The sequence below is a fragment of the Ovis aries genome, chromosome 21 (genome assembly GCF_016772045.2).
Source record: "Ovis aries strain OAR_USU_Benz2616 breed Rambouillet chromosome 21, ARS-UI_Ramb_v3.0, whole genome shotgun sequence".
Lineage (NCBI taxonomy): Eukaryota > Metazoa > Chordata > Mammalia > Artiodactyla > Bovidae > Ovis > Ovis aries.
This window is the reverse complement of record NC_056074.1, coordinates 42,220,464-42,242,811: the sequence shown is the minus strand read 5'-3', so window position 1 is coordinate 42,242,811 and position 22,348 is coordinate 42,220,464. Positions and strand designations below refer to the sequence as shown.

Sequence of the window (22,348 nt, the reverse complement as noted above, 5' to 3'; positions counted from 1 at the left end):
CCAACGCCCATCCCAGGCCCCAAGGCTCAGAGCAGTGAAGCAACCCAGCCACGGTCATGAGCAAGAGAGAGGCCTGGCAGGTCCATCTGCTCCAGGGCTCACCTTCTTTACCAGGAAGTCATGTGCCACCTGAACAGCCCTGGGCACACCCATAAAGAGCACTGACCATCTGCAGAGCCAGAAAAATCAGGTAGGTAGAAGAGGGGCTGGAAGCGGGCCCCGGGGTCACAGTGCCTCACTTCCAGCTTTGGCTCTGACTAGCTGTGCGGCCTTGGGTGAGTTCACGTCCGTGTCTGTACACCGGCATTATAGCGGATCATAACCGTAGACACAGGGCTTCCCAGGCAGCACCAGTGGTAAAAAAATAAAAAATAAAAAAACCTGCCTGTCAATGCAGGAGATGCAAGAGATATGAGTTCGAACCCTGGGTTGGGAAGATCCCCTGGAGAAGGAAATGGCAAGCCACTCCAGTGTTCTTGCCTGGAGAATCCCATGGACAGAGGAGGCTGGTGGGCTACAGTCCATGGGGTCGCAGAGTCAGACATGACCAAACACAGGCATACTAGATGGCAAACACTTTACAGGGTTGGTATGAGGGCGAAATGAACAGACGGATGTCCAGGAAAACACCAGTGTTATACAAGGGCCAGCCGTCACGTCATCACGTGGCCACCATATCCTCACCACCATCACGTCTTCACCACCACCACCATCATCACCTTCATCACCATCACCATCACCATCATCACTACCACCACCACCACCCCATTTTAAATGCCACTATCATCCTCACTGCCCCTCATCACAACCCCTTGAGCAGGGCACTCCCACCTGCAGCCTCTGTAGACTCTAAAGCTCACCCTTCACAACTGCCTGGATCACCCAGCAATCCAAGGACCTTGGTTCCCCAGGCCACCAAATCTCAAACCAGGCCCCAGGCCAGGCTGTGATCCAAGGACAATGGGAGGAAACGTTTCAGATCAGCGGGGGCACACGGCTCAGCTCTAAGAAGGCAGAGAGGCACTGAGGCTTCCTGCCAACAGTCAGGAGAATGACCTTAGAGGTGGGTCTTCCAGCCACAGTCCCACCTTCAGTGACTGAAGCTCCAGTCGGGAGCTTGGCTATAACCTCGGAACAGACTCAGAGCCAGGACCCCCCAGTTAAACCCCTCCTAAATTCAGATGCCCACAGAAGTCTGTTCACTGTTTCAGGCGGCCAGCATCTGGGTACGTTGTTACACGGCAGCAGATTACCACGGCACACGGCCTGGATAAAACGTGGCAAGGCTGCCACCTCTGCACGTCTGCTCCAGCTGGTGTCTGCCCGTGTCTGCCGAGGTCCGGCCGCTGCATCCTCCCCGTGCGGCGTCATCACAACCCTGAGCATCCACACCCTGCCCACCTGGCCCAGGAGCCCGGCCAGTGTAGGTTCAGGGTCTGTTCAAGCGGGAGAAGCCCCAAGACTTGGCACAGAGCCAGCAGGCAGGAAGTCAATGAATAAACCACCCTTGAGTGGTAAGGGCGGGCAGGCGGGCGGGGTGGGGGTAGGGGGGGTTTCCTACATGTAAAATGTCATGAAGCAGGGAAACAAGCTGACCAGCTGACCAGCAAGCCCTAACAGCAATTACCAACAAAGACAACACTTTTTCCATTCATTCAGCCTATTTTATTGACCACCTACTATGCGTAAGGCCCTCTAGCCAGACAGGAATGCAATGAACACAATTCTGGCCACACTTCTGCCTCCAGAAGCTCAGTGGTGGGGGGAGGAAGGTGTGCAGACAAGTCGTCACAACCCCATCAACTCCTGGGCCTGAGCCCACGATTGCATATCCGCAATACTGAAACCCTAAAAACTCTGAAATTTTACAATGCTTTGGTGGCCAAACCTGGATGTAGACACCGGGCTCTTTATAGCCTTTTCCATCCCACTTAGAATGAACCATCTATATTTTGCCATAAAATTGATACAGGTGCCTCCCCAGACCCTGCTCGGGTGGGATGTCAGATACGGTGTGAGCACCATTACTGATCTCTGTTCTGAGGAGGCCTGCGTGCCTGAGGCCCCCAGGGTTTCAGGTGCAAGACCACGGGCCTGAGTTGAGAAGGATCAACCAACGCCCAGCGGGGACTGGCGGGCCGGAGGGTAAGGGGAGGGCCCAGAGCTGGGACTTACCGGAAGGAGCCGTCCAGGTTGGCGCGGTGGATGAAGCTGAGCTTGGCGTCGGCCCAGTACAGCTTCTGCTCCTCCAGGTCGATGGTCAGCCCGTTGGGCCAGTAAATGTCAGAGTCCACGATGATCTTCCGGGTGCTGCCATCCATCCCTGCCCGCTCGATCCGAGGTGTCTCTCCCCAGTCCGTCCAGTACATGTACCTAACGAGGACAGAAACGCTTGCTTTTGTTTGATTTTTGTTTCCTGTCTACATGAATGCAAGCATATGAAACAGAGACAATGAATCTGCCCGAAACCTCATCCAGTCTTCAGGCCGTGGGGTATTACTACTTCCGATTTGCTTCCTAAGCAGTTAGTGATACGTATATTTTTTTTTGTCCAGGAAGCTTGTGGGTTCTTAGTTCCCCAACCAGGGGTTGAACCCACACCTTTGGCAATGGAAGTGTGGAATCCCCACTAACATATTATTTATTAATCAAAGTTGGATAATTAAATATCCTTGTTTCCACTTGTTCTCACTTAGCAATATCTTCTGAGTGTTGTCTTCTTCTTACTAATAGGAATCTTTCTTGTTCTTTTAATGGGAATTTTCTTGTCGTTTGGTCGCTAAGTCACATTTGACTATTTTGCAACCCTGTGGACTATAATCAAGACTGCCGGGAGAAATACCAATAACCTCAGATATGCAGATGACACCACACTTATAGCAGGAAGTGAAGAAGAACTAAAGAGCCTCTTGATGAAAGTGAAAGAGGAGACTGAAAAACTTGGCTTAAAACTCAACATTCAGAAAACTAAGATCATGGCATCTGGTCCCATCACTTCATGGCAAATAGATGGGGAAACAATGGAAACAGTGACAGACTTTATTTTGGGGGGGCTCCAAAATCACTGCAGATGGTGACTGCAGCCATGAAATGAAAAGACGCTTGCTCCTTGGAAGGAAAGTTATGACCAACCTAGACAGCATATTGAAAAGCAGAGACATTACTTTGCCAACAAAGGTCTGTCTAGTCACAGCTTTGGTTTTTCCAGTAGTCATGTGTGGATGTGAGAGTTGGACTACAGAGAAAGCTGAGCGCCGAAAAATTGAGGCTTTTGAACTGTGGTGCTGAAGACTCTTGAGGGTCCCTTGGACTGCAAGGAGATTCAACCAGTCCATCCTAAAGGAAATCAGTCCTGAATATTCATTGGAAGGACTGATGCTGAAGCTGAAGCTCCAATACTTTGGCCACCTGATGCGAAGAACTGACTCATTTGAAAAGACCCTGATGCTGGGAAAGATTGAAGGCAGGAGGAGAAGGGGAAGACAGAGGATGAGATGGTTGGATAGCATCGCCGACTCAATGGACATGAGTTTGAGTAAACTCCAGGAACTGGTGATGGACAGGGAGGCCTGGAGTGCTACAGTCCATGGGGTCACACAGAGCCGGACACGACTGAGTGACTGAACTGACTGACTGGACTATTAACCCACCAGGCTCCATTAAGTTACTTAAGTGATTCCATACTGAACATCTGCAGTTGCTTCTGATTTTTTCCTCCTACAAAAATGCCATAAAGGAACTTCTAAAAAGCAGCTAAAACATGTATAATGGAATATTACTGTGCGCTAAAGTGAGCTATTAAGCCGTGAAAAGACACGGAGCCACACGAAACGCCTATTAGTAAGCGAAAGAGGCCAGCGTGAAATGGCTGCATACTCTGGTTCCCGCACAGGACGCTCTGCAGAAGACAAAACTATGGAGACGGTAAAAAGAGCAGGGGCTGCTGAGGGCTCGGGAGGGACGAATGAATGGAACACAGAGGGCAGTAAAGTGATCCTACAGGATAACACGGGACTTTCCTTGGTAACTCAGTTGATAAAGAATCAGCCTGCAGTGCGGGAGACCCGAGTTCCATCCCTGGGTTGGGAAGATCCCCTGGAGAAGGAAACGGCAACGCGCTCCAGTGTTCTTGCCTGGAAAATCCTGTGGACAGAGGAGCCTGGCGGGCGACAGTCCACGGGGTCGCAAGAGTTGGACAGGAAATCAGTGAAGGACTGAATCACCCACCACAGGATAACACAACGGTGGATATGTGACATTAAATCTCTGTCAAAATCACTAAATGGTCGTGGACATGTGGGAGCTCTCTGTATACTCCTCCCCTCATTTTTTCTGTGACCCTAAAACTGCTTTAAAAAAAATAAAGTCTGCTGGGACTTCCCAGGCGGTCCAGTGGTTAAGACTGCACTTCCATCGCAGGGGGCTAAGATCCCACGTGTCCTATTTATTTTGGTGTGGCCAAAATAAATAAATTATAAACATCTCAGTTATTCCTAGGTGGGCTATGGGTGATTCTGCTCTGCTTAACCATGATCTCAGGGTCTCCAGCCAGAACCTACCGCCTCTGTAGAGGCTCCCTTATTTGATGTCCCACCATGAGAGCGGCGGAGATAATACGCATGCACCTCGGGTGATGGGTTCAAACCCCACCAGGGCCCAGCTGTCCTAGCGGGGCGCCCGCTCCATGCAGCCCTTCAGGGGAGAGCACAGGGGACCCACACCAGCCTGGAGGGCACGCATCTCCTGGGTTCCTGGACCCTTCGGCTCTGGGGGAGTCACAGGCCACAAAAGGGCAGACCCGTTCGTCTCTGTCCATCAGCGTCTCTCCAGAGTGGAGGGGGGACAGGGCCTGGATTCCCCTCGAAAGGCCCCCTCCCACTTGAGGCCCATGAGACTCTCCAGCTGGTGCGATACCTGCTTCTGGGGCAGCACAGAAGAGTCTTGAGCAATCAGCAAACCCCATCACCCTCGGCCTTAGCGGCTGCTTTAGAGACAAATGATTGGTTTATGCTGGGCAAACAGGCATCAGCCTGGAAGGGGTGGCTCCTAGGAGCCACCTGTCCTGTTGCAGGGAGGCCCAGCCAGGGAGGGAGCTCAAGCCCAGGCAGGGACCGGAGGGGCTGTGGGACACCAGGAGTGATAACAGGTGACTTCACGGGCATCCTGGTTCCGTGGACGATGGGCTTCCCTTTCAGCTGCTTCTATTACCAATCAAGCGCCTCCCCTACCCCCCAGCTCTCACCTCCACATCTTCAGAGGTAAAACCTCATCACAAACCCTGCGCTGCCGTCCACCAGGGACCAGCCAAGCCGGCAGGGGTGTGGGAGAGAACAAGTCCAGACTTGCCCTTTGGGGGTCTCTGTCCAGCGGGAGAGAGAAAATGGCATGCACACGGCTGCCATTCCCCCCAAGACCGAGCTCCAAGGACCAACCCCATCTGTGAGGTCCAGAGACCTTGGGTGGGGGGTCATGTCAGCGCTGGTGCTGCTGGGTTGTGACAGATGATGAGAACGAGCTTGAGGGGGCTTCACGTGCAGCGAGGGGCCTGCCGTACCCCACTGCTGTCACAAGCTCCCCTGTTCCCCAGCCCCGTGGGGACAGAGAACTCAGAGCGCCTCTCCAAAAAGCCTCTTATGCACGCAAGCTCCTGTGCATCCAGCGAGAAGCAATGCGGTGGTTGTTCCCTCGCTCAGTCGTGTCCAACTCTTTGCGACCCCATGGACTGCAGCACTTCACCATCTCCCTGAGTTTGTCAAACTCCTGTCGACTGAGTCAGTGATGCCATCCAATCCTCTCATCCTCTGTCACCCCTTCGCCTCCTGCTCTCAGTCTTTCTCAGCATCAGGGCAGGGTCATTTCTAAAAGAGTCGGCTCTTCACATCAGGTGGTCAAAGTATCGGAGCTTCAGCTTCAGCATCAGTCCTTCCAATGACTATTCAGGGTTGATTTCCTTTAGGATGGACTGCTTTGATCTCCTTGTAGTCCAAAGGGACTCTCAAGAGTCTTCTCCAGCACCACAATTCAAAATGCAGGGAGAGCAGGAATCACTGTTCCAGTGGGACAAGTGAGAAAACTGAGGCTCTGAAAGGGCGCGCTGTGCTGGTCACAGGCTCCAGGGGCACAGCGCGGTTTTCTCACTGGGGCCAAGGCCTGTCCACCTCGGGACACATGCCCCTCTGCCAGCCTGGGGCGGTGGTGAACCCCTCCCAGCCCCTGAGGCTCACAGGTGCCCTCGGCCAGCTGCAAAGGCTCCCGCAGGCCTGTTTCCCACCCCCAGCAGCCTGGAATGAGCCCAGCCTCCGGCCCCCCCAGCTGCCCAGAAGTTATCAGGAGAATAAATCTCGGAGCCCTCCACTCATGCCCTCCCCAAAGGCTCCTCGGAGGCCAGCGGGAAAGGCCGGAAAAAGTGCAGGCTCAGGACCTCCGCGAGGAACATAATTCAAATTCCTTCCCCCGGGTTTCATAACAGAGGCCGGCTGGTTTCCTTAAATGGGGAACTCGCGGGCCACCCCGCTACCAGAGCCCAGCCGGTGCGGACGTGCTCGTGCAGGGCCTGGACGCTGCCAGAGGCCCCCCAAGCTCCACGGAGGACCAGCAACTTCTGAGGCAGAGCACTACAGCCTGGGCTCGGCGCAGAGGGCAGTGGCTGGTGCGGTTGTGGTTGGGTCTTATTTTAGGGAAGGACCATTTTGCATTTTAAAGAGGGGGTTGGGTTTCAGCCTGGCTTCAGCTGGAGATCCAGGAGCCACCACAGCCCCTCGTGGGCTGGTACAGGCATGCACCCCATCGCCCGCCCCTGTGCGGGGTTGATGTCCTCCCAGCCCCAGAGCCTCAGGGCCAGAGGGGCTACTCTGCCCCCCACCAGGGCACCTGATGCTCGCAGCAGAGGTGCCTGGCCTGGGCACTGCACTGTGCCACTGCTGAAACGGCCCAAGTGCAATCCCCGGGGTCTGTGGGCAATTCTGCCTGTGGGGCTCTTGGTCATGCACCCTGGGGTGGACGTTAGGACTGAGGACCCTCCTAATGACATCTGGGGCAGTATCCCTTCATCAGAGGAGGGAGCCCAGTTGTGAGGCAGAAAGAGGACATCACAAGAAGACACAGGGAGACGGGAGAGCCTCCCACGGGACTGGGGAGGTGGTGGTGATGTCCCTGCAGCCTCACATCTGTGGCCAGAGAACGAAACCCACTGTCCCAGGACTCAGCTCAAACTCACACCAAGGGCCACCACCAGGCCAGTGTTTAGCGAGGTTGGGGTGCTGCCCATGGTCCCTCCACACCAGCCTAGCGTCCTCCCCTGCTGGGCAGCGGCGCTTAAGAAGACAAAGCAGGCACTGCTAGCCTTAACCACACCCTAGACAGCCAGCCTAGGATCACGGTGCAGTGTTCTCACCCTGGTGAGGCTGACTCTTTGCAGCACCATTTTCGCTGCATCACACATCAGACACATCACCAGGGAAGGGGGAGCTTCGGGGGAAAGACTGGGGCCTCAGAAATCCTGCCCAAGGTGTCAATGCCAAAGTCAACTCTGCCCCCAGGGGCAGGGGTGTGATCCCAGCAGGACCTGAGGAGAGAATTCAAAGGCAAGATCAGAAAAGATTTCAAATAAGACAAGCCAGAGACAGAGATGGACCAGCTCCTGGGGATGCTACAGGAAATGCCAGCATGGGTGTGAGCATGAAGACTGTTCCCAACTGAGCATCAAGCACTTCTCAAACAAATATCAAGCACCTCCTAACCAAGCACCAATACCTCTCAACTGAGTACCAAGCATATCCTGAGCACCAAGCATATCCAAAACAAGCACCCAGTACCTCTCAACTAAGCACTAAGCACCTCCCAACTAACCACCAAGCACCTCCCAACTCAGCACCAAGCATCACCCAACCAAGCACCAAGTACCTCCTGAGTACTTCCCAACCAAGCACTGCTACTGCTGCTAAGTCACTTCAGTCGTGTCCGACTCTGTGCGACCCCATAGACAACAGCCCACCAGGCTCCCCCGTCCCTGGGATTCTCCAGGCAAGAACACTGGAGTGGGTTGCCATTTCCTTCTCCAATGCATGAAAGTGAAAAGTGAAAGTGAAGTTGCTCAGTCGTATCCAACTCTTAGCAACCGCATGGACTGCAGGCTACCAGGCTCCTCCATCCATGGGATTTTCCAGGCAAGAGTACTGGAGTGGGGTGCCACTGCAGCACCTCCCAATTGAGGACCTTCCAACCATACCAGACACCTTCCAACTGAGCAACAAGCACTTCTCAACCAAGCACCAAGCATCTCCCAACTGAGCACTGAGCACCTCCCAAATGAGCACATTCCAAACACAGCAGACACTTTCTAACTGAGCAACAAGCACTTCTCAACCAAGCACCAACCACCTCCCAACTGAGCACTGAGCACCTCCCAATTGAGCACATTCCAAACACACCAGACACCTCCCAACTGAGCACCTTCCAACCAAGCACCAAACACCTCCCAACCAAGCACCAAGATGGCAAAAGGCTGCAAGGAAGAGAAAAAAAAGAGGTCTGTGCACAGATGTGAAGACTACATTTCAGGTAGGTGGGAGGGGCATTTTTAACATAACAACAGTGACCATTTATTGACGCCATAACCATTCTTGGTGTCCATGACATGGGGCAGGGTCACAACCCTGTACAGTGCAGCCCTACACCATCCTCCCTTCTTGTCTAAATCCAGATGGTTCCAGCTTCAAAACAGACCCCCACGACTCAAGCCCACCACCTCTAATCCATTCACCCCCCACCCACTAGCCCAGTCCTATCCACCTTCTCTTGCCAGGAGCACAGTACCAGCTGCTCATGGAGTTCCCCACTCCCACTCTAAAGTCTCCCCTCCTTCCAAGAGCCAGAGAGAGCCCCTTAAGCATGAGTCAGACCAGCGACCCCTCCCCTCAAAGCCCGTCCCACCCACCCCCACACCCACCCTTGCCACAGGCCCAGGGCCCTCACAGTAGCTGCGCCCTCTGCCCAGAAACCCTTCCCCCAGATGTCTCCTGTGCTTATCTCTTCAGGTCTCTGTTCAAATGCTACCAAGAGATGCCCCAGGCTCCTGACCGACAGCGGGAAGGCCCCGCCTCCCCTCCCTGTGCCCGCGCCCTGCCACCCCCTCCCCTGGGGCACACCACCCTCTCCGCAGCCCCTCCAGGGCACTGTGAGGGCCTCTCCCGATGCTGACGGATGCCCCCTCTTAGCCAGCAGGACTAGGCCACCCCAGCCACCACGACCCAGAAGACAGTGACCCTCTGTGACCCCTGCGGCCACACTGTGGGATGGGAGAGGCCTGAGGCGAGGGCCATTTCCCAGGCAACGCAGGGACCCTCCTGGAAGATCAGCCTGGCCCCCTGGCAGCTGGAGTGGCTCAGCCCTCCTCGGGGGGTGAGGGGGCCTAAAGATAAGTCACCGCCCGGCATGCCCCAGACCCAGGATGCTGGGGCAGCCCTCGGGAGCGGGGACACCGGGCTTATCTGGCCTGACCTCGGCCAGTCAGCTACCAGGGCAGTAAGTCTCATGCGCCCACCCCCCAATGCGTGTACACACTGACGCAGACACACGTGTGCTCACAGGTGCACCCAGAGGTACACCCAAATAGGCACAAACACACGCGCCCACACCCTCCAGTCCCACGCTCAGTGGCTCCCACTTTCCGGCAATGCATGCACACACACTCGGCTTTTACACAACCCAGCGGCTCCAGAGGCCCCACTCTTCCCTAGTATCAAGAGGCAGTCGAGTGTGCTTTCTCAGTCAACATGCCGAGAAGCCCACGGAAGGAACTTTACTTGGCCACTCAAGCGCCGCCCCTCACCCAGCGTGCTCCCCGAGCTACCCAGGGACCCGCCCTCAGCCCTCATTCTACCCGCCCCAGGTGGGCTGAGAGGTCCCTCCCACCCAGGCTGCAGGCAAGGCAGCCAGCACCACCCCCAGGGCAGCAGAGGGCATCAGGACCAGAAACCAGGGTCCTACTGCGTTCCTGTTCAAAAGATGCCTGACAGCCGTTTCTGATGAGCGGACAGCAGAGGAGCGGGCTGACACAGCCGTGCGCTGGGCGTGGCCAGTGGGCAGGCACCAGGCTTAATGCCACGCAGCTAAGGGGTGTCCTTCCCAGGCGGTGGAAAGACGGGGAAGAGGGCTGTGGGTGACTGAGCCAAGAGCTCCCGCTAGGAAAGCCTGCCACGAACATGGCCTGGAGGGCAGCTTGCCATCTCCCCTCCATCCCTCCAGCCTAGCCTTCAACTCTGCATATGTTCTTAGTTTTCCCGCCACTCACAACACCCCACCTGCAACTGGGGCTGGGCCCTGAGCCTCTGGGGGTCACGTGAGCTCAGCCAGACCATGAAGCTGGAGAGAGCAGAGGGCTTCCAGAAGGCACCACAGCAACAATTCCGCAACTTCCACATCCAGACGGGGAGTTTCACTTTTTCCACCGTGTTCAGCTGATGCAGTCACAGAGAGGGTGAAAGGTGTGGGCTCTGCCTGGCAGAGCGCCCTGACCCTCCTCCAACACTCACACGCGCACCCGCTCACACACACACATCCACACACCCACTCACACGCGCACCCACTCATACACACACTGAGATGTTTAACAACTCAGATCCACAGCCAAGCACATCAGTTGCAGTGAGTTTAGAAAAGAAACATTCCAGGGTGTTTCAACAAATTCTGCAGGGTGGACTCATTTTAAGACTGCTGGTTTCCTCTGAAAAAGGTACTTGGTCTCAAGTAAATTCAAAAGGGAAATCACAGCCCCACCCACCCCACCATCAAGAAAAGAAACTGATGCTGGGAAAGACTGAGGGCAGGAGGAGAAGGGGGCAGCAGAGGATGAAATGGCTGGACGGCATCACCGACTCAATGGACAAGAGTTTGAGCAAGCTCTGGGAGATGGTGATGGACAGGGAGGCCTGGTGTGCTGCAGTCCATGGGGTCGCAAAGAGCCAGACATGACTGAATGACTGAATAACCACCACCCCCTGCCCCAGGGAGGTGAGGCGCTGGGTTTACCCGTGTGCGGGGTCCAAGGCGATGGCCCGCGGCTGGTCAAGGTCCTGCCAGAAGAGGACCTTCCGGGACGTCCCATTGAGGTTGGCCACCTCAATGCGGTTGGTCTCCGAGTCCGTCCAGTACAGCTTCTTGCCGACCCAGTCGCAGGCCAGGCCATCGGGCGACACCAGGCCGGAGATGACCACGTTCTGCACGGCGGCGCCCGTCTGGTTCAGGTAGGTCTGCTTGATGGCCTCCTCGCTCACATCCGTCCAGTACACAGCTCCCTTGGAGAACTGGAAGTCCACGGCGGCCGCATCCTCCAGGCCGCTGACCACGATGGTGGACTCCACCTTGACTCCGCCGGCGTCCACCAGCCGCACGTCCCGGCGGTTGGCAAACAGGAGGAGAGGCGAGGCTGTGGGACAGAAGCAAACCATGAGGACCCTGGCTGAGCTGCAGGCCGCACAGCCTGGGACAGGGGGCTCTATGCCCAGACCACCCCGGGGCCCCCACCTGGCCTGCGTCCGAGGCCCGCGGCTCCTGCCTTCCATCCCCGGCCACTGCCGCGAAGCTGCCTGCGTGGGCCCAGCACTCGTTCAGAGGCTCTTCCAAGGCAGCTGTAGTTACTAAAATCACCGAGGGCTGCCATGTGTCCCCCCTACCCTTGGCAGGCCCCAACAGCCCTTCCTGCCATGCCTATCACCTGCCCACAGATGCCATCACAAGGCCACACTGCCAGGGCGCACACCGGCTCACATCCTGGCCCCCCGCCCCTGCAGGACAGAGGCCACGCGGAGGGCTCCAGGTCAGGACCGCCCACGGGGCTCTTCCACTCCCACCATCGCCATCGCCACGTTACGACACACGGCAACAATCAAACATCGGGATGTTACCACTGCACCCGAGCTGGGCATCCTGACATCCTGCAAGGAGGAGATGGTCCACGGAGAATATCTGTCCTGAATCTCATCCCTCCCTGCCCCGAACAGGTCCAAACAGATAATAAAGAGAGTGGGTCGTCACGGGCCGACAGCTCTCTGCCAGCCACACACAGCACGTGGGGCTAGGCGAGCTCCTCTCTGAGTGTCCTGAGCCCTCGGTACAGAGGCCTGGGTTGTGGGTGATAGCTGGCCAATTTTATAGAAGGGGAAGTTAAGGCTTCGAGAGGAATGAAGTTCAACAGCACACCAGCGGTGCCACACTCTGGAACACTCATACTCAAGCATGCTGCTTGCGTGCATATATTTAGTTTACAAAAGTGACAGGTTCCTCAATAAAAAGGTCTTTTTAATTAAAAACGGAAATTACCATTTCCCCAGCAGCTACAGCATGCCCAGGGGCCCGGTGGACCCTGCACTCCAGGAGGGCTCACCTGCCCATCTGAAGAATACCCCTGCCCTGCCCAGGGCCAGCACAGGCAGCTGCTCTATAAATGCATTTCACCCTCCCTCCTCCTACCCCCTAGCATCCCAGCTTGAAGACGGTGAGTCGCTTCAGCGCTGAGAGGGAAGAAGGAAAAGGATGGGCGGCCCAGAAGGGTCCGGAACCCCACCATTAGTAGAGGCCCAGGGAGCAGAGAGACAGTGATACCCACCACTGGAGGACCAGCTGGCAGTCAGGTGCCCTCCAAGCGTCAGACACCGGCCAGTCGGAGGACAGTGGGTGAGGGGATGACAGCCCAGATCCGGGAGGGTCCAGATCTTCAGAGGAGGAAGAATCGTAAAGGCCAGAAGCGGAAGGGGGCCTTCAAGGTTTGATCTGGAGGCCTATGGGGGTAGGCAGCAAAGCCAACCCCCCACAGCATACTCAGGGCAACAGGACCCCCAGGGCACCTGCCCATTCATCGTCACCAGGGTCATCCCGGCCACTGGAGCGCAGATGACTGGTAATCCCACCCCGCCGGCATTGCTTGATGTGCCCAGGTTCCCGAGATTCCTCGCAGCAAGGTGTCCCGGCTCATCCCCTCTCGTCAGGCCAAGGTAGGACCTGCTGGCTGGTTCCTAACCTCCTGAGGGTCACAAAGCTCCTGGATAAGCTGATCCCCTCCCCAGGGACAGACACACACACAGGCACGCACACCAAGGCCTCATGGTCTCCCCGCCAACGGGGTGTACCCAGCCCCAGCCTGAGGATGCAGACTCCACTTTCTTTAAATTAGCATGTCTGAAGACTTCTTTGGTGGTCCAGTGGCTAAGACTCCACACTGCCAATGTAGAGGGCCAGGGTTCGATCCCTGATCAGGAAACTAGATCCTACATGCCACAACTAAAGATTCTGCATGCCACAACTAAGACACAGCACAGGCAAACAAACAAACACTAAAAATGCACGCACGTTAAGTCACTTCAGTCGTGTCGGACTCTTTGTGACTCCATGGACTGTACCCTCCAGGCTCCTCTGTCCATGGGATTCTCCAGGCAAGAATAGTGGAGTGGGTTGCCATGCCCTCCTCCAGGGGATCTTCCCGACCCAGGAATCAAACCCGTGTCTCATGTCTCCTGCATTGGCAGGTGGGTTCTTTACCACCAGAGCCACCTGGAAGCTCGGAACACTAAAAATAAACAGACAAGTTAGCATCTCTGGGCGACGATGCAAGGGACTATTTCGGGAGAAGGTAAGCTCCCCGATGCCACAGGCATTCAAGTGGACACTGGTGGCCACAGGTAAGGGACGAAACTCATCTGACATCTTCATCAAGAGGTGGACGGCCCACACACAGGGAGTCTCAGACAGGAGATTTTCCAGCCCCAAGGGGAAGTTCTTTGGAGGAAATACCCAGGAGGCAAGTCACCAGCCCCAACTGTCAGCCAGAAACCCAGTAAGTAAAGCCTTCCCCGAGGCAAAAGTCCCAGAGGGGGACGGGGAGCCAGGGCTGGGGCGAGATGGGGAGGAAGCCACCCTGGGGAACAGAGAATCCAGTTGCTCTGTTGTTTCTCCCCAAACTGGAAAGACCACATTTTCACCACCGTTTACACGCTGGGCTGTTTAGGTGCATCCTTCAAAGGCCGCAGACGATGTTAGTGGGTGGGGGGAGGTGGGCGTCCAATTTTCCGTGCTTTCCCAAACGGAGACTGGGGCGGGGAGCTGCTTTGGAGGGCCAGGGGCTGGCAGGCTCTTTCCAGGAGGACCGGCTCCTGCCTCGAAGATGGTTGGAGACCACCACACACTCGATTCCAAGTCTGCTTCCCTGGTGGCTCAGCTGGTAAAGAAGCCGCCTGCAGTGCAGGAGACCTGGGTTCGATCCCTGGGTTGGGAAGATCCCCTGGAGAAGGAAACGGCTCCCCACTCCAGTATTTTGGCCTGGAGAATCCCATGGACTCTATAGTCAGTCCATGGGGTTGCAAAGAGTCGGACATGACTGAGTGACTTTCACTCACTCACTCACTCACTCACTCTCCGGGTCAGCTGGGGAACTCACAGCGACGGGGGTCTCTGTGAGGGGGCTGCCTGCCTGCCCGCCAGCAGCACCTACCCGCCCAGGGTCCCTCCTAGGGCCTGGGAAGCCCTGGCTGATGCGGCCCCAAGCCTAGCAGGGGCTCCGGCTCGTCACGGGATCGGGGCCCTCCTGCCCCACGGGAGGGACAGGCTGAGGCCTGGGCAGGATCAGAGCACCCAGGCGAGGGGCTGGGGTCCAGACAGGCAGTCCTAGGAAGGGATGCGCTGGGCTGAGACCGGAACCAAGCCGGCCAGCAGGCTGGCGGCAGAGTGTCATAAAGCCCATGCCGGCCTGTCTGAGACACGCAAACAAGCCAAGAACCCAGCCTCGTGCCTGTCTTACGTGGGGGGAAAAGACAACCCGCATGGAAGGTGAGGTGAAGTCAGTTGCCGAGTGAAGGGTCTGGAGTGGGTGCTGCCATTTCACCTAAGATGGTCAGGGTGGCCTCACTGAGCAGGTGACCCCTGGACAAAGACTTGGAGGCGGAGAGAGAAAGGCAGAGGGCAGGCATCCGGCAGAGAGAATGGCTGGTGCAAAGGCCCTGGGGTGAGGCCTGGGGGAGGCTCCCTCCTGCCCAGGCGATGTGCCCACAGGCCCAGGACCCGGTAGGTCCGAGTCCTAGGCGCACATGCCCCAGGTGAGGACTGCGGCTCTTAGAAGGGTGCCCTGACCTGCCCCAGGCCACTCCGGGATGCTCTCTTACCAAGTGGCCCAAGCTTCTGGAGCAGTGAGGGGAAACAAGGAGTGTGAGGAGGCAGAGGAGGGGAGAGCAGATAGGCTGAGAGCCGAGCCTCCGGCCTGGCCACGCTTGGGCCACCAGGACCCCCTCGGGGTCGGTGGAAAAACAGACACGCCACCTGGCAGCCACAGAGGCAGGGCAGCCCTTTCAGGAAATGCCTCATCTGCTGGCACTTAGGACCACAACCGTTTCAACGCTCTCCCCAGGGATCAGCCTCGCAGGTCCTTATCCCAGGGAACACCTGAAGGAAGGAAAACGTTCTAGACACAATATTTGCTGCAGTCTTCCTCATAAGAAGAAAAATAAACAAATACAAAAGCTCCAGCGTCGGGTACCTAGACTGTTCTCTCAGTAGAAAGTTGTGTCTGTTAAAGCAGTAAGACAGTGACTGCAGTGACACCAGAAAATGTGTAAGACGTGTCAAGTAACACACACACACACACACACACACACAACTATAAGCCCTGGTTTGTACTTGAACTGCAGGTATGAGAAGGGGCTAGGTGGGAACCAAGACTGAACTAGAGACTGGATAATGGACACGACTTAACCACGGCGCGCAGTGAAAGATGACTCTGTTGAGTTACTGGATAAATGTTTTACATGGTTGGTTTATTATTATTATTATTTTTGATGTATCCATTTGTTTGGCTGCGCTGGGTCTTAGTTGCAGCATGTGAGATCGAGTTCCCCGACCAGGGATGGAACCTGGGCCCCCTGCCTGGGGAGCACAGAGTCTTAGCCACTGGACCACCAGGAAAGTCCTCATGTCTTTAAGTACTTTAACCCCAGGTTCCATGTATGTTGCTATGGCATTCTCTGTGCAAGTACATATATATTTTTAGGACCCTGTATCACAAGGACACATAGCCCAGGGCAGCTCTCCGGGTGAGAGACCTGGAGCCGGCTCAGGGGAACGGCCGAGACCTGGGCCTCTCTGAGCTCAACGTTCTGTGAAATGTGGGTCATCACTGTACCCCCGCGTCAGAGACTGTGAGGCTTCAACAGAACGATTCACACAAAGCTTCAGCCCAGCTACAGCATGTTTTAGGCACTCAGTAAATACCGTCCAGGGACTTCCCTGGTGGTCCAGTGGGGAAGACTCTGTACTTCCAGGGCAAGGGGCACAGGTTCAATCCCTGGTCAGGGAACTAAAATTCCACCTGGCAATGTGGCGTAGTACCCGAGGACATTTTTTAAAAAAATACATATATATATACCAGTCAGGGCCGTGCTAGTTAATAGTTGTAGTTAAATGTTTCATTCATCCAGTCCTGCTACAGAGGAAAGTACTTAGACTCAGGGAGCCTGGTTCAAGCCTCAGCCTGACCTCGAGCTGGGAGACTTGGGGCCAGATGTTTTATCTCCGCTCTGAGTCTATTTCCTCATCCATCCAGCAGGAAACGGTAACTAGTTTTAAAAGGCCCCGCTGGCCCCCGTTGCTGTGGTGCAGAGCCTCCCAGCTAGTCCTCGACGGCTACCCACTGAGCTACCTCGTGACCAAGCAATTCCACTCCGAAGTGTGTACTCAAAAGACTGAAGCTGGAGGATGATGACAAACACTTGAACACTCAGGCTGCTTTGGTGGGTCAGTGGTAGAGAATCCAGTTACTCATTCAGGAGACACAGGTTCGATCCCTGGTCTGGGAAGATCCCACACGCCACAGAGGGACTGTGTACCACAGCTACCCGGCCTGCTCTCTAGAGTCCGGGCCGGCAACTCTGTGCGCCCTACAGCCTGCGTGCTCCGCAACAAGAGAATCCACCACAATGAGAAGCCCGTGCACAACTGGAGAGGAAAGCCTGTGCTGCAACCAAGCCAGACGTAAGTGAATAAGTTAAATTATCTTAAAAGATACTTGCACACGCATGTCCCCAGAAGCAAGACTCGTAATTGCCCAAACGTCCATCCATAGACAAGTGGATAAACCAAGTGCGCTCTGTCCACACAGTGAAATATCATTTGGCCATAAAAAGGCGTGGAGGACGGACCCAGGGCACAGCACGGAGGAGCCTTGAAAACATCGTGCTCTGAGAAGCAGACAGACACGAAAGGCCACACAGCATAGGGTTCTGGTCACGCGAAAGGTCCCAAATAGGCAATTAGATAAAGACCGACAGGATAGTAGATTAGTGGTGGCCAGGGGCTGGGAGACAGGGGGCAATGAGGCGAAATCACTTACTGGCTCCAAGGTTTCCTGTGAGAGTGATGGAATGTTCTAGAACTAGACGGTGGCAGCTGCGACATTGCAAATGCACCGTATGCACGCCAAGTCGCTCGGTCGTGTCCGACTCTTTGCGACCCCACGGACTGCGGCCCTCCAGGCTCCTCTGTCCACAGAACTCTCCAGGCGAGAACACTGGAGCGGGTTGCCTTGCCAACCTCCAGGGGATCTTCCCCAGCCCAGGGATCAAACCTGTACTTCCTGCCTCTCCTGCGTGGCAGGCAGATTCTTTACCGCTGAGCTGCCGGGGAAGCCCATGAATGCACTAAATGCCGCTGAATTATTCACTTTAAAATGGTTACTTTTAGGGACTTCCCTGTTGGTCCAGTGGTTAAGAATCTACCTTCCAATTCAGGGCATGCGGGTTTGATCCCTGGTTGGGGAGGATCCCACACGCCGCAGGGAAACTAAGGCCCCCGTGCCACAAGAAAGACCCCATGTGCCACAAGACTCTACGAAGCCTAAAATAATAATGGAATAATACATACATTTTTAATAATAATAAATATGCTTTTTTTAATGGTTAATTTTATATTGTATGGATTTCACCTTAATAGATAAATTTTTTTTTTTGCCACATATGGCAATTTTTTTTTCTTTGCAGCATGTGGGATCTTAGTTCTCAGACCAGGGATTGAACCCGTGCTCCTGCAAGGAAGTAGAGTCTTAACCACTGGACCACCAGGGTAGTCCTTTTTTTTTTTCAATAAATAATTTGTAGAGGCACTGCTGCACGCCCAGTCCACTGAATTCCCCCCATGACAGCTGTCTTTGGGCCTGGCTTCCTAACTGGCTTTTTCAGGCAAGGACAAACCCCTCTGTGACCCTGAATTTACACAGCCCCTTCTTGGCACGGCCCTTGGGACACCCACAAAGTCCCAGGGGTTCTCCCCAGGTCCCTGCCTGGGGATGGAGAGCAGACCACTCCCATCTATTTCTAGGGTGGATCTCGGGCTTTCCCAGCACCCTTGGCACATCAGCATCAGAAAAAGGCCTCTCTTTCCACTCCCGGCCTGGGTACTGGGACCCATGGTTAACGTGCAGTCCCCACCACAGAGGAATCGGGAGTCTGAGAAGCCAGTGCCAACAATCCCATTTTAACCCACGTAAAGTAAGCAGAGCCAGTATTTATATATAGAATTCACAGCAGATGTCTGGGCTTCCATTCCGATAGCCTCTGGTTTATACTGTTCACATGGTTACACTAAACACAGCCCGACTCACGGTAACCGAATCCTCCGCTACGACACCAAAATAAGCAACGTCTTAGTACATGCCTTATTGCTCTTCACCAAGCATTACATTGCTCGCTGGAGCAGCCTGGAACCTGGACGCAACCTACGGATTTCTCGGTCAGGAACGGTCCTTCATCCCACAACAGCCCCACGAAAAAGGCCAAGAAATGGAGGACAACGCGGGGCTGCGTTCAGGGCACTCACAGAGCAGTCGGGCAGGACACACACTTTACACACACAGAGACACACACAAGCACACGTGCGGATAAACAGCCACCAAGCAGGAAGAAAGGCAGATGAGTAACACAGACAGGCGGTGCCTGGAGCCTGCAGGTGAATGAGCTGCTATGTGAACCCGGCAGGCTTCCTGGAGGAGAAAAGAGCTGGCTGTGGGGGCCCCGGTGGGCTTCCTGGAGGAGGGAGACTGGAACCTTAGTCAGTATGCTGACACCCAACCCTAAGATGCAGCTAAGGCGCTCAAGGGAATGAATCCTACCCAGAACGGCTTTCCTGACACCTCATGGCTCCAGGTGCCTTCTAGCTTGGGCTTCTCAGACTGGGTACTGGCCCCTCTTCCTTCGACCTCGCCGGCCTCGGCTACCACGGAGATGGTCCCTCCCAAGGCATGTCCCTCGGGATGTCCCGGCTGCCCCAGGCCCACCACCAGCTCCCCAAGTCCCATAAAATCCCTCTGGGGTTCCTCATGGCATCGTTTTTAAAAAGTGTTTACAATGTGAAAACCTGGTTTTACTCATTTATTGAATTATGGTGGGGGATGGACAGAGGTGACGGCTGGACAACAATGTGAACAGACTTCACGCTACCGAACCAGACACGTCAAAATGGTCCAAGGTGGTCAATTTTAAGGTATATGTATTTTAACAGAATTCAAAATAGTAACACAAATATAAATAAAACGTGATGGTCTAGTGATACTTTAGAATATTATAAGCTCCCAAAAAAAAAAAAGACTCAGGCGCTTCTCTGGTGGCTCAGGGGAAAAGAACTGGCTGCCCATACAGGAGACACAGGTTCGATCCCTGGTCTGGGAAGATGCCACATGACACAGAGCAACTAAGGCCGTGTGTCACAACTGCTGAGCCTCAGCTCTGAAGCCTGGGAGCGGCTTCAGAACTACTCGAAAGCAGCTTGCATCCTTGGGCTGCAACTGCTAGAGCTGGTGTGTCCTAGAGCTCGTGCTCCACAACGAGAGAAGCCCCCGCAACGAGAAGTCCGCACACCACTGTCAGAGAAAAGCCCGTGCAACGACAGAGACCCAGCGCGGCCAAAGGTAAATAAGTACATAACATTATTATTACTATTATTTTTGAAAAAGAATAATGATTCAGAACTACAGCTAGACTTCATCCAGGGTTTTTTATTTCAAATGCTGGCTGGTCGTTAAAGCATGTCCACTACATACAATATTGGGTTGGCCAAAGAGTGTGTTCGGGTTTCCATACCACCTTTCTTTTTGGCCAACCCAATATTTATTAATTAACTGACTGAAGCCACGGTAGACTCATCTATTCCCATTTCATCAAACGGGTTAAGATGCAATATCCTCACTCACTTTGACGTTCAAGTGTTTCCCAGGTTTGGACAGTGAGAGTCCCTTTACACTGTCCCATGTATCTTCTTGGCATGTCCCCACATCATCCCTTGAGGGTTTCTTTACTTTCTTTCTGGAATAATAATATGCTCCAGGCTCAAGTGAATTTCTCCCTGCTCTAGCCTAAGAATCGGCCCTTTCTCAATGAGCTCTGGCTTCTCTGAGTGGAACGTGATCCCTAGGAGCCAAGAGCTGGGCGCCAGGGATGCTCACTGCTCCTGGGTCTTCTCATCAGGCAGTGCTGGGCAACATTCACAGTCCAACCATCGTCCTTCACAGATGCCGCCTGGAGAGTCACCCGCTGGACCAGATTTGCATATAATCCCATCGATGCTTGGGAGCTTTGTGGTCACTCCTGGACATGCACAGAACAGTGAAAAAACTGAGTCACCCCACACGCGGGCCGCTAGAGGCGGCGGCCCAGGCCAGCTCCAGGTTCCTGCTTCAGCTCACACTGTAAATGAGCATCCTCTCCACTCGATGCCACGCTGTTTGCATTTCTGTGCTTTTTGTGCGTGATTTCACTGTTGAATTTCACTGTTGGGCTCCCCTAGTGATTCAGAGGGTAAAGAATCTGCCTGCAATGCAGGAGACCCAGGTTCAACTCCTGGGTCATGAAGATTCCCCCTGGAGAAGACAATGGCAACCCATTCCAGTGTTCTTGCCTAGATAATCCCATGGACAGAGGGGCCTAGTGGGCTATAGTCCATGGGATCAAAAAGAGTTGGACATGACTGAGTGACTAACAGTCATTGTTGACAATGGCCCCAGGCACAGGGCTGTAGGGCTGTCGGAAGGCAGGGTGGCTGGCGGTGTGGTGTTGATACAGAGAAAACAGGGGCTTAGGTTAGCTTAGGTCAGTGTGAATCCAACAACACGCGTGCACGCTAAGTCGCTTCAGTCATGTCCGACTCTTGTGATTCTATGGACTGTAGCCTGACAGGCTCCTCTGTCCATGGGATTCTCCAGGCAAGAATATTGGAGTGGGTTGCCAGGCCCTTCTCCAGGGCATCTTCCCGACCCAGGGACTGAACCTGCATCTCTCTTGTCTCCTACACTGGCGGCGGGTTCTTTACCACGCGCGCCACCAGGGCACGAAATAATAACTCACATTAAATCAGGTGTTTAATGGCTCACAAAGCTGTGTACTGATCAGCAGAGGAAAACAAGACCCGAGGCTCTGGGAAACCCAAGCCTGTATCTCCTCCAGGACCAACAGTTCAGAATGTGCACCATCCGGTGTTTGCAGCAGCTTTATAGAACAGAATGACCGCGAACCACGGAAACCTGTGTGTGTGCTGGTGTTCAGTCGCTCTGTCACGTCTGACTCTCAGCAACCCCATGAACCGTAGAGCCCACCAGGCTCCCCTGTCCCTGGGCTTCTCCAGCCAAGAATACGGTGTGTGTCGCCCACCAGGCTCCCCTGTCCCTGGGCTTCTCCAGCCAAGAATATGGTGTATGTCGCCCACCAGGCTCCCCTGTCCCTGGGCTTCTCCAGCCAAGATTACGGTGTGGGTTGCCCACCAGGCTCCTCTGTCCATAGGATTCTCCAGCCAAGAATACGGTGTGTGTCGCCCACCAGGCTCCTCTGTCCATGGGCTTCTCCAGCCAAGAATACGGTGGGGGTTGCCGTGCTCTCCTCCAGGGGATCTTCCCCTGTGTATACACATGTACACTCACGCACACACACATCAGAGACTCCATTTCTGCTTGTGTGTGTTTACATGGTAAAAATCCGCACGTTCACAGCTCTTCTTGCAATATTAAACATTTCCTCAGGGTACTTTCTTTTTAAAAAATTTTTATTGTTTTCTTTAAAATAAGGTATGACCTTATTCATTGATTGATTGATTTTTTTTTTTTTTTTAATAAATGTATCTTTGGCCATGCCACACAGCATGCAGGATCTTAGTTCCCTGACCAGGGATCAAACCCTGCCCCCTGCAGCGGAAGTGCTGAGTCTTAACCACTGGACCGCCAGGGACGTCCCTCCTCAAGGTACTTCCTAACCTTTCCTCCTTCTTCGACGTTTGTTAGTACCCTCTCCAAAGTGGAAAGATGGCTTTTGTGATTGTCAACATATACACTTAT

At 54.5% G+C, this 22,348-nt stretch overlaps 1 protein-coding gene across 2 annotated transcripts in view; it reads right to left on the bottom strand.

Moving 5' to 3' along the window:
• LRP5 (LDL receptor related protein 5) overlaps positions 1 to 22,348 on the bottom strand; it is a 122,698-nt gene that overhangs the window by 76,196 nt on the left and 24,154 nt on the right. For both annotated transcript variants that reach the window (XM_027959819.3, XM_027959820.3), the window contains exons 2-3: positions 11,029 to 11,425; positions 2,176 to 2,373 (exon numbers count right to left, since the gene is read on the bottom strand). In XM_027959819.3, coding sequence (XP_027815620.1) covers positions 2,176 to 2,373; positions 11,029 to 11,425 — 595 coding nt within the window. The remainder of the gene's footprint in view (positions 1 to 2,175; positions 2,374 to 11,028; positions 11,426 to 22,348) is intronic.